This window comes from Capsicum annuum, chromosome 3 (genome assembly GCF_002878395.1).
Source record: "Capsicum annuum cultivar UCD-10X-F1 chromosome 3, UCD10Xv1.1, whole genome shotgun sequence".
In the NCBI taxonomy this organism is placed as follows: domain Eukaryota; kingdom Viridiplantae; phylum Streptophyta; class Magnoliopsida; order Solanales; family Solanaceae; genus Capsicum; species Capsicum annuum.
Window position 1 is genome coordinate 200,737,766 of NC_061113.1, and position 14,764 is coordinate 200,752,529.

General features: G+C 34.0%; 1 protein-coding gene across 1 annotated transcript; it reads left to right on the forward strand.

Annotated features, from left to right (window-relative positions):
- The first annotated feature begins 1,893 nt into the window (after positions 1-1,893).
- LOC107865149 (3-ketoacyl-CoA synthase 6-like) lies at positions 1,894-3,330 on the forward strand. The gene has a single exon (XM_047410272.1). The coding sequence runs from the start codon at positions 2,210-2,212 to the stop codon at positions 3,215-3,217; it is 1,008 nt and encodes a 335-aa protein (XP_047266228.1). The 5' UTR covers positions 1,894-2,209; the 3' UTR covers positions 3,218-3,330.
- Positions 3,331-14,764: the final 11,434 nt, after the last annotated feature.

The following is a 14,764-nucleotide window of genomic DNA, read 5'->3' on the forward strand; positions in this document are numbered from 1 at the left end:
TCTTTTATAGCTGTTTCATTTTTTTTTAATAATTCTATAGGTGTTAATTTAGTTGTAGTTGTTGATAATGTTCCTTCTGTGGGTTTGTCAGTTCTTAATACTCTTTTACTATTTTCAGTTAGATTTTAAAACCATAATTTCACTATTCCTATTAGTGTTCTTTCTATATATTCTGGTGCATCTATTACATTTATATTATTATCTACTAATTATTTTGTCATATATCCTATTCATAATTGTATTATTTTTTTTGTATCTATTACACAATCTAAGTCTAAAAAGTTATAATTTTTATTAACTATTTGCTTTGGTATCCATTTGTCATATTCACTCTTTAGATTATATATTTTAAACTTATTCTTATGATATATAGTTTTCTTATTTCTGATGTTCTAGGTATTATATTTTCATCTTCTTTTTTATCAAGAGTGTTTATTTTGGTGTTTATATTTTCTAAATTTTCTTCATTAATTACTTCTTGTTTTCCATTGATTCCTAAATTTTTCGTATTTGTTAAGATTTCTGTATATGTTTCACTATCTTCAGAATTATAATTATCTGTTTCTTCAACATCTATTGTATTAATTTCTAATTCCTTTGTTTCTATTTCTTTATTGTTTATTTCTAATTTTTCTTTAAATTGATTTATCTCATTTAATAATTTTTGTTCTTTATCTTTTTCTTCTTTTTCTTTCTATCTTTTTTCATACAAATCTTTTAGCATTTGTAGTTCTTTTTCTAATTCAGCAATCCTACTATTTTTAGTTTCTTCCATTTTTCGTATTTCTTCTGTAGTTTGTTGTTTTATTTTTTCTAATTTCTTTTTTCTATCTATTTCTTCGTTTTCTTTTTCTATTCTCACCATAGCTGTCAATTTATCTTCTAATTTTAATTCTTCTTTTTCTAACATTAAATATAAATGTTCACCTATTTTCTTATACCTTCTACCTAAATTAGAAAATACTATTTTTATTTTTAATCCTTCGTGATTTTCATATGTTTTTTCGTCTATTATAAATTCTTCTTTGTTTATTTTTTATTTAATTGTTAATAGATCATGTTGGTATGTATATTCTAGACTATCTATTGTTGATTCTAAATTTGATATTTCTTCTTTTTGTGCATTTTTTGAGTTTTTACTAATTCCGACAATTATGTTATTTCTATTCTTATTTTTAATTCTTTACGTTTTTCAGATATTATTTGCTTTAATTCTTTATATTTTTGTACGTTATTCATTTAAATAATATTTTGAGGAATATCTAAATCTAGTTTTATCAAATGAATCATAATTAATAAATTAATCAAGTAAATCCATATATATACGACTTCCGTATTTTTTAAATAACAAGGCTCTGATACCAATTGTAGGGGGTGCGCATTAGACGCGGTAACTTTACTAAGAAATAAATGGTTAGCACAAAAGCTTACAAGTCAACAAGAATACTGTGTTTTTTCCTCCTTCCGTTTTAAAATAGTTGATCCTTATTAACTTTGACATTTTTCTTAATAAAAAATTACTATTAAATATTTATTTACCCAATTAGCCTTACTATTTATGGTTTCAAAATATAAATTTAAATATATACACTTTATTTAGTTATTTAATACTTGAAATATTATTAAAATACTAACATAATAAAATTTTCTTAATTTTTGGGAAAAACTAAATTGAAAGAAAGAAAAACCATACCTAAGTTGCATTCAGATTTTAATAATAATGCAACTAAAATTAGATGGGACGTTTTCCAATATCTATATAGAACCGCTCGACATAGCATGTTTATTTTGTCATATATGTTATTCATAATTGTATTGTTGTTTCTGTATCTATTACACAATCTAAGTCTAAAAAGTTATGGAGCTAATGATTCTGTGTCTTTTCATCTTCTTCACTATAGAAACTCTAGTTATTCTGCTAAAAGCAGAGCTAACGATCTTTCCTGTTGTGGTCCTTTCATGTTACATTTTCTTCTTAATCTTGAAATCAAGGTCATCACCAATATACCTGGTGGACTATTCATGTCTAAAGCCACCAAGTTTCTGTCAAGTTCCTCACGCGACCTTCATCAAACACACTCAATATTTCTTGGATCAAGAGAGTGTAACTTTCATGGCTAAAGTCTTGAATTAATCAGGGCAAAGTGAAGAAACATATTTACCCCCATCACTTCATTACATTCCACCAAAATCAGAATATCACGAAGTCATGAGTGAAGTCCATATGGTGTTGTTCCCTGTATTTGAAGACCTTTTGGTTAAAACCAATCGCACCCCACCTGATATCGATGTTCTAATCGTCAATTGTAGCAGATTTTGCCCTGTTCCATCACTTTCTTCAATTTTTGTGAACAAATATGGCATGCGACAAGGCATTAAAAATTACACAATCAGTGGCATGGGTTGCAGTGCCAGCGCGTTAGCTATTGACATGGCTAAAAACATATTGAAGTCTCACAAGAATTCAGTTGCCGTTGTACTTAGCACAGAGATTTTACCCACAGGTTGGTATCCTGGTAAAGAACCATCTATGTTGGTTATTAATTGTCTGTTTCGAATGGGTGCCACTGGCATTTTAATTTCCAACAAAAAAGAAGCAAAAAACACTGCGAAATACGAGCTTCTTAATACTCTAAGAACTCAGAGAGCCTTTAACGATAAGGGTTATTTTTCTGCTTATCTTGAAGAAGATTCAGATGGATTTACTGGCGTTAAACTAAAGAGGAACTTATTGGAAGAGGCAGGAGAAACACTTAGGTCTAACATAGCAGTTCTTGGTTCACAAATTCTGCCTTTTACTGAGAAAATTTTGTACGGGGTTTCAATTTTGAAAAAGAAGTTGGCAGACAAAAAATCAACTACAGAGATGTATGTGCCTAATTTTAAGTCAGTGATACAGCATTTTTGCTTGCCAACATCAGGGAAGCCAGTGATAAAGGAGGTAGGAAAAGAGTTGAATCTTGGAGAGAGTGATATGGAACCTGCTTTGATGACATTACACAGATTTGGGAACCAATCTTCTTCTTCCTTGTGGTATGAATTGGCATATTTGGAGCCCAAAGAAAGGGTGAAAAAAGGTGACAAAGTTTGGCAGCTTGGGATGGGAAGTGGTCCTAAGTGCATTAGTCTAGTTTGGGAATGTATTAGGCCCCTTTCTGGGGAAGCCCAAAGAGGTCCGTGGACTGAGACTATTGATAGATATCCCTTGAATATGTGAATCATTTAGGGGAGAATCATATATCTATCTATCTTTCTCTATATATATACATACATACATGTGAAATTAGCCCCTGCTGAGCACAGGCAGTACCCAAGCATAATATGAAAATTGACCAGCTTCATATAATGCAGATATATGGTTTAATTGTAAGAGGTTTCTTTTTAATGAAGTGTGTTTTGATGAAAAGGTGTCTTTAATGAAGTAGTGTGTCCTTTCAATTTACATCTTTTCGAAGAAAGGATGTGTCATTTCATTATTTGGTTTCCACTTATTCTATTTAAATTCAACCTCCTCCCATTTCTAATGTAACTTTTAAAAAGTTTTTTCTTCTTCAAAAAGATCAAGTTTTGATTTCTTGCTTTCCAGAAAAATGTCTTTATTATTTGCTTAGTGCAGAATTCAATAAACTTATCATATCCACAAACTATTTGCATACAATCTCATAACAATTTTGCAAAGGAGAAAGAGAAATATAATTTTTAGGAAAGTATTTTAAAACTCAAATCTGTGTTCGATGTTCATATTATTAACCCTTCATATTGTTGTTTCGGGTACACAATCTGTATTATGTCAAAACAACTTCAACACAAGTTCAATATTAAATCAAGAACACTTCTGAAGTTTTTTAACACCTTCAACACAAGTTCAATAAGAGTTATCAAAGAACTGTGTTATTTTATTTTAAAGAAAAAAGATGAAGCAAAATAAGCCAAGTCCTCCGAATTCACGGAGTGTCCCTAAGAAAATAATTTTCCACAAGTACCCGAGGTTGCAAAATTTTTCTCCTAGGATAAAATGACTTCATAATCAGAATGTAGCGGTACCTCAACCTTCTGATTTTATTCAAACTCAGTCAACGGGAGATGATCACAAAAAGTTTTTAGAAGTAGAAAAGTGATTTTCAATGCAGAAGTTTTCCATACTAAACTTGTGAAAAAATGTAGGTTTATATAGCCCTGAAGTGCCCCTTCGAAAAGGAGGCAATGGTTCATTCGAAAAGGTGTATAATTTGGAACAGTCATGTCTGTCCATTTGAATCATTGTGTCTTTTTCTGAATAGTTACAATCATCTGAAAAGTCATCCCTTTTCCGAAACATTATGTCTTTTCCTCAAAGGGTTGTGTCCCTCTATTTTCCATTCACACTAATTGAACACAACAATCCCCCACATAAATGGGGAATGGCTACCTTTTCGTAAAACATTACAGACAAGTGCGTGATCATCAATCAAAGACTGATTGCATCTGGATAATTGGGTTTTTCCTTGAACTTTCCGTAGTGAACATGCATCAGATTCACTCAGTCAATTGGTAGATTTGATATCTTTGAACTGTCGAGTTTGAATGTACATCTAAACAATACATGTCACATAACTAGCCTTTTACCGTTTATGGTTCTCACAATTTTATTCGTTTCATCCATGAACACATCCCGGTCTCATGAAAGCTTAGAGAATAGACCTTTACTAACATTCTCCTTGAAGCAGCTTCCACTTCTCCCTCACACAGGTGATTTCTAAATGTTCAATCCTATAGACTAAACTATTTGGTCAAATCTGCCAAATTTAGATAATCATTAAAAGACTTCACTCCATAAGTCTTATCTTTGTTTACTAAACATTGTCTACATTATGATAATGGGTTAAGTATATTGACAATGTTCTACTAGGTAGAGTTACCATCATGCTGACTTTTCCTAGGCCGTAAACCTATTTCCTTGGATGTTCTCTCAACTCCCTCTCTAGGTAGGCCTTTTGTAAGTGGATCCGGCACATTATCCTTCAACTTCACATAATCAACTGTGATAATTCAACTAGAGAGAAGTTCTCTAAAAGTATTGTCTCCATCTTATATGATGAGATTTACCGTTGTACCTCATGCTTCCTGCCCTACCTATTATCGCCTGACTATCATAGTGTATACATACTGGTGCCATTGGTTTGGGCTAATAAGGAATATCTTTCAAGAAATTCTGAAGTCATTCTGCTTTTTCACCGACTTTATCTAATGCGATAAACTCAGATTCCACTATAGAGTGAGCATTACATGTCTGTTTTGGACGATTTCCAAGAGACTGCTCCTCTACCTATAGTAAATACATATCCACTCATAGATTTTAATTTATTTGATTTGGTGATCCATTTTGCATCACTATATCCTTTAATTACCGCAGGATATTTATTATAATGCAAACCATAGGCTTGAGTGTATTTAAGATACCCCAAAACTCTTTTCATTGTCATCCAATGAGTTTTATTGGGATTACTCATGTACTGACTCAACTTACTAATAGCACATGTTATGTCTATCCATGTACAATTCATGATATACATTAGACATCCCAATACTTTTGCGTATTCCAACTGTGAGTCACTTTCACTTTCATTCTTTTGAAGTGCAAAGCTCACGTCTAATGGAGTCTTGGCAATACACTATTTCAAATACTTGAATTTGTCAAGTACCTTTTCGATGTAATGACACTGTGATAATTCCAACCCTTGTGAAGTTCTATGGATTCTTATTCCTAAGATCACATCCGCAACTCCAAGGTCTTTCATGTCAAACTTGCTCTCAGGCCTTCATTTTGTAGCATTTATGTCAGAAATGTCTCTACTGATGATTAACATATCATCCACATACAAATAAATAATGACCTTGTGATTTGGAGTGTCTTTAATGTAAACACATTTATCAAATTCATTTATAGTGAACCCGTTTGCCAACATGGTTTGGTAAAACTTCTCATGCCACTGTTTAGGTGCTTGTTTTAATCCATAGACTGGCTTAACCAGTTTGCACACCTTTTTTTCTTTACTTGGAACCACAAAATCCTTGGGTTGTTCCATGTAAATTTCTTCCACCAATTCTTCATTTAGGAGTGTTGTTTTCATATCCATTTGATAGATATCAAGACCATATACCACCTCTAACGCAATTAACATCTGAATTAACATTATCCATGTTACTGGCGAGTATGTATCAAAGTAATCAAGATCTTCTTTCTGTTTGAATCCTTTTACTACAAGTCTTGCCTTGTATTTGTCAATAGTACCATCCTCTTTCATTTTTCTTTCAAAGATCCATTTAGAACCTAAAGGTTTATTTCCTGGAGGAAAATCAACCAACTCTCACGTATGGTTGCTTAAGATTGAATCAATCTCACTATTGACTACCTTTTTCCAAAAGGATAAGCCTTAAGACTCATCATTTCTTTAAATGTTTGAGGCTCATTTTCTAACAGAAATATTACAAAATATGATCCAAACAAAGTTGATGTTCTTTGACGTGTACTACGTCTTGGATTCTCATCATTATGTATATCCTCACTCTGTTCATGTCTAGTTTTATATGGACAAATGTGTTCATAAAATTCAGCATTATCAGATTCAATTATCGCATTTTCATTGATATTCAGATGTTTGAATATATGACCCAAAAACCGACATACTTTACTATTTTTAGCATATCCTATTAACACGCAGTCCACTATCTTAGGTCCTATTTTCACCCTTTTAGGCATAAGAACTTAGACTTTCGCTAGACACCCCCACACTTTAAAATATTTCACGTTGGGTTTCCTTCTTTTCCTTTTTTCATATGGAATTGATATTGTCTTAATGTAGGGCACTCTATTAAGTATTCGGTTAGCTGTAAGAAATCTTTCCCTCACAAGTTTTGCGGTAAGCCTGAACTTATTAGTAAGACATTCATTATTTTCTTTAATGTTTGGTTTTTTTGCTTTCTGCAATTCCATTAGATTAAGGTGAATATGGGGCCTTAGTTTGATGGACAATTTCAATCTCTACACATATTTCTGCAAAGGGAGATTCATATGCTTCGACCCTATCACTTCTTATTGTTTTGATATTTTTCTCAAGCTGATTTTCAACTTCTATTTTATATTGCCTAAACGCATCTATTACTTCATCCGTACTATTTAGCAAATAGACATAATAGTATCTAGTGCAATTATCAATAAAAGTTAGAAAATACTTTTTCCTACCACAAGATGGGGTTGACTTCATATCAAAAATTTCAGTGTGGATTAAGTCTATGGGATTGAAATTCCTTTCAACGGACTTATACGGATGATTAGCATACTTTGATTCCACACATGTTTGACATCTTGATTTATTGCACTCATATTTTGGCAAAACTTCTAATTAATCAATTTTTGCAATGTTTTGTAACTGACACGTCCTAATCGTTCATGCCACAAATCATTAGACTCAATCAAGTAGGAAGAAACTGAACTTTTATTGATTTCAACATTCATTACATTCATTTTGAATAAACCATCAGTGAGGTAGCCTTTTTCTACGTACACTTCTCTTTTACTAAGTATAATTTTTTCAAAAACAAATACACATTTGAATTCGTTTTTATCAAGAAGTGATACAGAAATCAAGTTCTTCCGTAACTCCGGTACATAAAGGACATTTTTTAAATTCAACACTTTGCCTGATGTCATTTTTAGACAGATGCTTCCTATTTCTTCAACTTTTACAATTGCAGAGTTTGCCATATAGATCTTCTCTTCGCCTTGAGCTGGAGAAAATGCAGAAAGCAACTCCTTATTTGCACAAATATGGTAGGTGGCACCGAAATTCATCCATCATTCTCGAGGATTTCTCACCAAGTTGCATTCAGACAGCATGACACACAGATCATCCATTTCTTTCTTGAATTCAGCCATATTTACTTAATCCTTCTTTTTACCTTTCCTTGAGGCACGACAATATGTTGACCTGTGGCCAATATTGCCACAATTAAAGCATTTACCCTTGAATTTATTCTTAGGTTGATTGCTTTCTTGTCTAGTTTTCTTTCATTTTTTCGAGTTGTTGTGGTCGTCTTCTACAATGTTTACTCCATTTATTGCAGAATTTCCTTTTGACCTTTTTTCTGTGGCTTTATTGTCTTCTTTATTGCACAGTCTCACTATGAGATCTTCGACTGTCATCTTCTTTCATTTATGTTTCAAGTAGTTCTGGAAGTCCTTCCACATAGGTGACAACTTCTCTATTATTGCCGCGACTTGAAACGCCTCATTCACGACCAAACCCACAATAAAGTTTATGTGAACACTAAGAATATTTTTAACATGTTCAACTAAAGTATTTACCAAAATCATACCTTCCGGAAGGAGATCATGGATGATAACTTATAGTTCCTGTACTTGGGATACAATAAACTTGTTGTCAATTATTTTATACTCAAGGAATCTTACAGCAAAGAACTTTTTGGTTTCAGTATCCTCAGTCTTGTATTTTCTTTCTAGTGTACCCTACAACTCTTTTTCCATCTTTATTCCACTATATACATTGTATAGGTCATCTTGGAAGCCACTTAGAATATAATTCCTACATAGGATATCAGAGTGTTTCCACGCCTCCATAACGACAAATCGTTCCTATGCAGAAGTTTCCTATGATAACTCTGGAGGTTTTTCGGATGTAAATCTTTGAAGACATAACTTTGTAAGGTAGAAAAACATCTTTTATTTCCACCTTTTAAAATTAACACTCGTGAATTTTCTGGGTTTCTCCTCCGGTACCATTGCTTGTGGAGCACTCATACGACTCATTGTGGTAATATTAGTTGCTGTCACAGTCATTGAAGCATTATTCACATGACTATCAACAGTCATTTTCCTATCACAAAAAGACAGTTAATTTTAGTATATCAAAATACTACTTATAACGTTGTAGAAACTTTAAACACCTTTTTTTCTAGTTTAACAATGAAGTTTTTATGACTTCCATTCGCTAACCGAATGTCCTTTAACTTATGATGAAGTTTTTATAACTTCCAATCACTTTTTAAGTCCTTTTAGTTCAGGAAGTGTCCTTAAGGAAATAATTTTTCTCAAGTACCCAAGGTTGCAGAATTTTCCTCCCAGGATAAAATTGCTTCACAATCAGAATGTAGCAGTACCTCAAACCTTCTGATTTTATTCGAACTCACTCAGCGGTAGATGATCACAAAGAGTTTTTAAAAGTAGAAAAGTGATTTTCAATGCAAAAAAATTTCATAATAAACCTGTGAAAAAATACAGTTTTATATAGTCATGAAGTGCCCCTTCGGAAAGGAGGCAATGGTTCATTCGGAAAGGTTTATCCTTTGGAACAATCATGTCTTTCCATTCAAATCATTGTGTCTTTTTCTGGACAGTGACAACCATCTAAACAATCATCCCTTTTTTGAAAGATGTGTTTTTTTCCTTGAAGGGTTATCTCCCTCCATTTTCTATTCACACCAATTGAACCCAACACATCTTGTGTTCTTTGTATATTTTGTGTTCACGGAAAATGTTTTTCAATAATCTAAAAATAAATTTAATCATGAGGAAGATCCTACAATATTCAAACTTACTAGATATAGATAAAGAGAAGTCGGGACTGCATTTTTGGTAGTTGTTTAACGAATATTATTTGAAGGTTTAATATCGGATAACTTAAAGAACAATTCTTCTATCACATAAGTTATAATGCTACGAGGGTATAACCTGGATGCCATACGGTGACTACAGCCCCGAAGGACCACAAGCTAACCTATACTGGTACCTTCTGTAAGCACTGAATAAAATAACATAGAATATATGCGGAACTTAACTGAAAATGCCATAAAGTCTTAAATATAGAAAACAATACGAATTCAAAATACTGATGACATTTGTCTTAAAACAATACTGTAAGACTGTTAAAAAAAATTGATAACTGAATAACTAACTAAAAGTGTCTAAAAGACTCTAACGTACTTACTATGAGTTGATAGGGCAAGTCCCCAACTAACTTCGACTGACTATTGAATGGAACTGAAACAAACATAAAAGGTCCTTGGAACATGAGGACTCACCACTGCTGCTACTGCAGATGTGTTTGGAGGCCTAGGTGCGGTCGGGAACTTAATCATCCGAACCTATGATATAAGATATTATAGCACAAGAAACGAGTATGCGGTCAGTACTTTAAATGTACTAGTATGCTAAATAAGGTAGGCAGGTATGCATGGTTTCATGTGCAGGAGTAATAACTAACTAAATGAATAGCATGAAATACTGAATAGAATACATGAAATTTGTGAAGAATGAGAATGTATGACCAAGCATAAAATATATCCTGAATATAGTCTGTAAATTAAAATACTGAAATCTAATGACTAAATAACTGATAATTGTATGCTATAATAAATACAAGCCTGAACTAAAGTTACTGAATACTGAATTGAGACTGTGGGAGTTATTATCTAACCGACATGCCCCAATGAGAAAATTGTGGTCCAACCTATAACCCCAGTTGGAAGGGTGTCAGTACCATGCCACAGGTACTAACACATGGCTGTGTGGATCAACTAAACTGTTGTTCCGAAGGACTAAGGGTTACCCTCAACTGGATGGTACCCATATGATATCAACCCTAAACTGGTGGGTTAGCATCTCAACCTACACTGGCTACATAGTTATGGAATGCAGAGACTGCTACTAAAGGTCTCACTCTCAACTGGTAGGTTATCCCCTATCCCTGGGTTAGGTCAGTGCTAAATCCTACTCCCATGTAAACTCACTATAATCATTGGACTGAACTTAGCTTACTGACATGCTACACTGACTGAACAGATAATACTCTAATCAATTCAAAAATCTTTTATAAGTACTTAAGCTAAGTAAACAACTATATTTTCGGGTATTCATAGGCCCCAAGACTCGATATCAATGATAGTAAGATCATACTAACACTTTAAAGACATGATATGAAATCATTTATTCAAAACACATTCTTTGAGGCATTTCATCAAATGATTGCAATGCATGGCTTAAACATGAAAATAGTTTTATTTTAAAGCAACTAGTAGTAGCATGATCTTGATACTAAATCCCCAAAATAAGGCTTAAATCAGCAAACAACACTACTCAAAATATGTAGGGTTTAATAACAACAATAATTTCATAGAAATATGCTATAGAATCAAAATTCATGGGGATTAATAGTTAAAATCACAATAACTTGTATAATCTATAACTTTAAAATTTAAAATTTGGGGTACTTGAACTCCTTGGGTGAAAGGGCCCATGGATGAAAATTTAACATACCTTGGAGCTTTAATCTTGAAAGAGAATTGACTTTTCTTAAACGTTCTTGGATTGGAAATTATAATTTCTTGGTTTTCTTGAAGAAGGAATGGTGAAACCTTGGATTTCTTGGAGTTAAAGTTGAAGCTTTAGGGTTTCTTGGTGAGAAATTTGGTAAGGAATGAGTGTATTTTGCTTATAATAACATCTAATACCTTGTTTTTATGACTTGGGGGCTGTAGGAAAATATAGGACTGCCCCTCAGACATAAAATTTTCAGTAGAATCCCAGTTTTAAGGCTTACCGCTGAGCGGTATTGGTGCCACCGCTATAGCACCACTGAGCGGCCTAATAGCGGTGACCTATATTTCTTGGACAACTCTAATTTGGAGGTTTACCGCTGAACGGTATTAGCTCCACCGCTATTGCACCGCCGAGCAGTGTAATTGCGGCAACTCACTGCCTCACACGAAAAATGCTATAGCTTATTATTCAGATATCGGATTAAGGCCAAATTTGTATCGTTGGAAATCTAATTCAATTATCTATCTACTAGTGGGTCATGAGCTCAAAATTTCTTTTTAAAGCAAAAGATATGCACATTTGAAGTTGTCCATAACATCATCTTTTTCAAGAACTCAATCGTAAAGGGATATTTTGATTCGTCTAATAGCTAGCAGTTATTTGAGGCCTTTGTATACATCAAACTAACCCCTAAAACTACCAGAACACTATAATTTATTTCTCATGAGCTTGAAGTATGGTTCTAATATTGGTTTGGATTTTCAGGGTATTACAATATCTCTCTCTTGGGGATATTTGTCCTCGAATGAGGTTGGTTAAGCTGAAAACACTGAGGAATTGATGTTACATGCTGAATATAAATGCTGAAAATGTGATTACATGATTGAGCCTTAAATATGACACATGACTGAACTGGTTTCATGAATGCATTAATGATAGGAGATTGATATGTAACTGGAACTGAGCATGGAAAAGAGAAATTCCAGTAAGAATTATTACCTTAAGCTGAGTTTGAGTTTGTGGAGAAAAGATGAGGGTTCTTTGTCCGTATATCTGTTTTTTCTTTCCAATTAACTCCCTCAATGGATTGGTTTTTCCAAAGACCTTTGACCAAAGGAACTTTTTTTATTCTTAGTCTACAAATCTGGCAATCACGGATCTTGATTGGATTTTTTTGTAAGAAAGGTTGTTCTGAATATTTACGTTCTCTAAAGGAACAACTACAGCTGGGTCACCAATACACTTCTTTAACAAAGAGATATGGAATATTGGGTGCACTAATGCTAAGTCTGTTGGCAACTCAAGCTCATAAGCCACCTTTCCAAAATGACTCATAATTCTGTAAGGGCCAACATATTGAGGACTAAGCTTCCCCTTCTTACCAAATCTCAGAGATTTTCAAATACAAAAAGTCACCAATCTCAAATTTAAGATCTTTCTTTCTCACATCCGCATATGATTTCTATCGGCTCTAGGCTGTCTTAAGCCTCTCCCTGATCAACTGTACTTTATCTAAAGCATCAAACACCAAGTCAGGACCCACTACTATGGCCTCACCTATTTCAAACCAACCAAGGAGAGATCTATATCTTCTCCTATAAAGAGCCGCAAATGGAGCCATCTGAATACTGGAATGATAGTTGTTATTATATGCGAATTCAATCAAAGGCAAGTGCTTATCTCAATTACCCATAAAGTCAACTACACACTCTCTCAACATATACTCAAGGGTCTAAATAGTCCTTTTTTCTTAACCAACTTTCCGAGGGTGAAAGGCTGTACTGAGATGGACTTGGATACCAAGACCCTTTTAGAAGGATTTTCAAAAGGGAGATGAAATGCGTACCTCTATCTAAAATAATGGACAATGAGACACCATGAAACCTAATCAACTCTCTGATATATAGCCTGGCATAGTCCTAGGCTGAATAAAAAGTATGGACTGGTATAAAATGCGCTGATTTGGTCATCCTGTCCATAAAGATCCAAATTGAATCACATTGATGATGAGTATGAGGAAAACCCATCACAAAATCCATGTTCATTTTCTCCCACTTCCTAGTGGGAATACTGAACTCCTGTATATACCCACCAAGCTTTTGATGTTCAATCTTAACCTGCTAACAAGTGAACCACTTAGCTACAAATTCTGCATTATCTCTCTTCATCCTACTCCACCAATAGATTTTCCATAGATCGCGGTACATCTTTGTTGACCCTAGATGAATCGAGTAATGCGCACCATATGCTTCTGTAAGAATTTGCTACCTTAACTCATTAACACACGACACACACAGTCTACCCTTGCAACGTAACACACTATCTCCCCCTTGGGATAAAACCTCTACTTTTTGATCTTTGACTGACTCCTTTAGCTTCAATAGAATAGGATCCCTATCTTGATTTTCTTTCACTTCAGCAACCAAAGAAGATTCTGAACTATTCTACACCCATGCACTACCCTCGACTGAATCAACCAAATGGACACCTAATCTGGAAAGCTGATGAACTTCCCTAACTAATTTCTTCTTATCATCCTCAACATGAGCAACACTGCCCATAGAAAATCTACTTAGGGCATCTGCCTCTACATTGGCCTTGCTCGGATGATACAAAATACTCATATCATAGACTTTCAATAACTCTAACCATATCCTCTGGCGCAAGTTTAAATCTTTCTGTGAAAATACATAATGCAAGCTCTTGTGGTCTGTGAACACATCTATATGCACCCCATACAAATAGTGCCTCTAAATATTTAAGGCAAACATAACAATTGCTAGTTCAAGATCATGGGTAGGGTAATTCTTCTCATGGGGCTTAAGTTGTCAAAGGCATAGGACACAACCTTACCCTTCTACATCAAAACACACCCCAAACCAACTGTGGAAGCATCATAGTACACAATAAACCCATCTGAACCATTGGTAATGTTAAAACTAGGGCTGTGGTGAGTCGAATCTTCAACTCTTGAAAACTCTTCTCATAAAAGTCTGACCACTAAAACTTAATTTTTTTCTGAGTGAATCTGTATATAGGGGACGCAATAGATTAAAACCCATCAACAAATTGCTGGTGATAGCCAGCTAAACCCAAGAAACTCCTGATATCTAGCATAGAGATGGGTCTAGGCCAGTTTTTCACCGTTTCGGTCTTTTGAGGATTAAATCTAATGCCATCACCAGAAATAATATGGTTAAAGAAAGCTACTGGTCTTAGCCAAAATTTGCACTTACTGAATTTAGTGAACAACTGATGGGCTCTAAGAGGCTGCAATACTATTCTGAGGTGGTCTGCATGATCATTTTCATTACGGGATTAGACAATAATGTCATCAATGAAGACTATGACAAACATGTCCAAGTACTTCTTGAACACTCGGTTCATCAAGTCCATAAAGGCTGCTAGGGAATTTGTAAGACCAAAAGATATGACTAGTAATTCGAAATG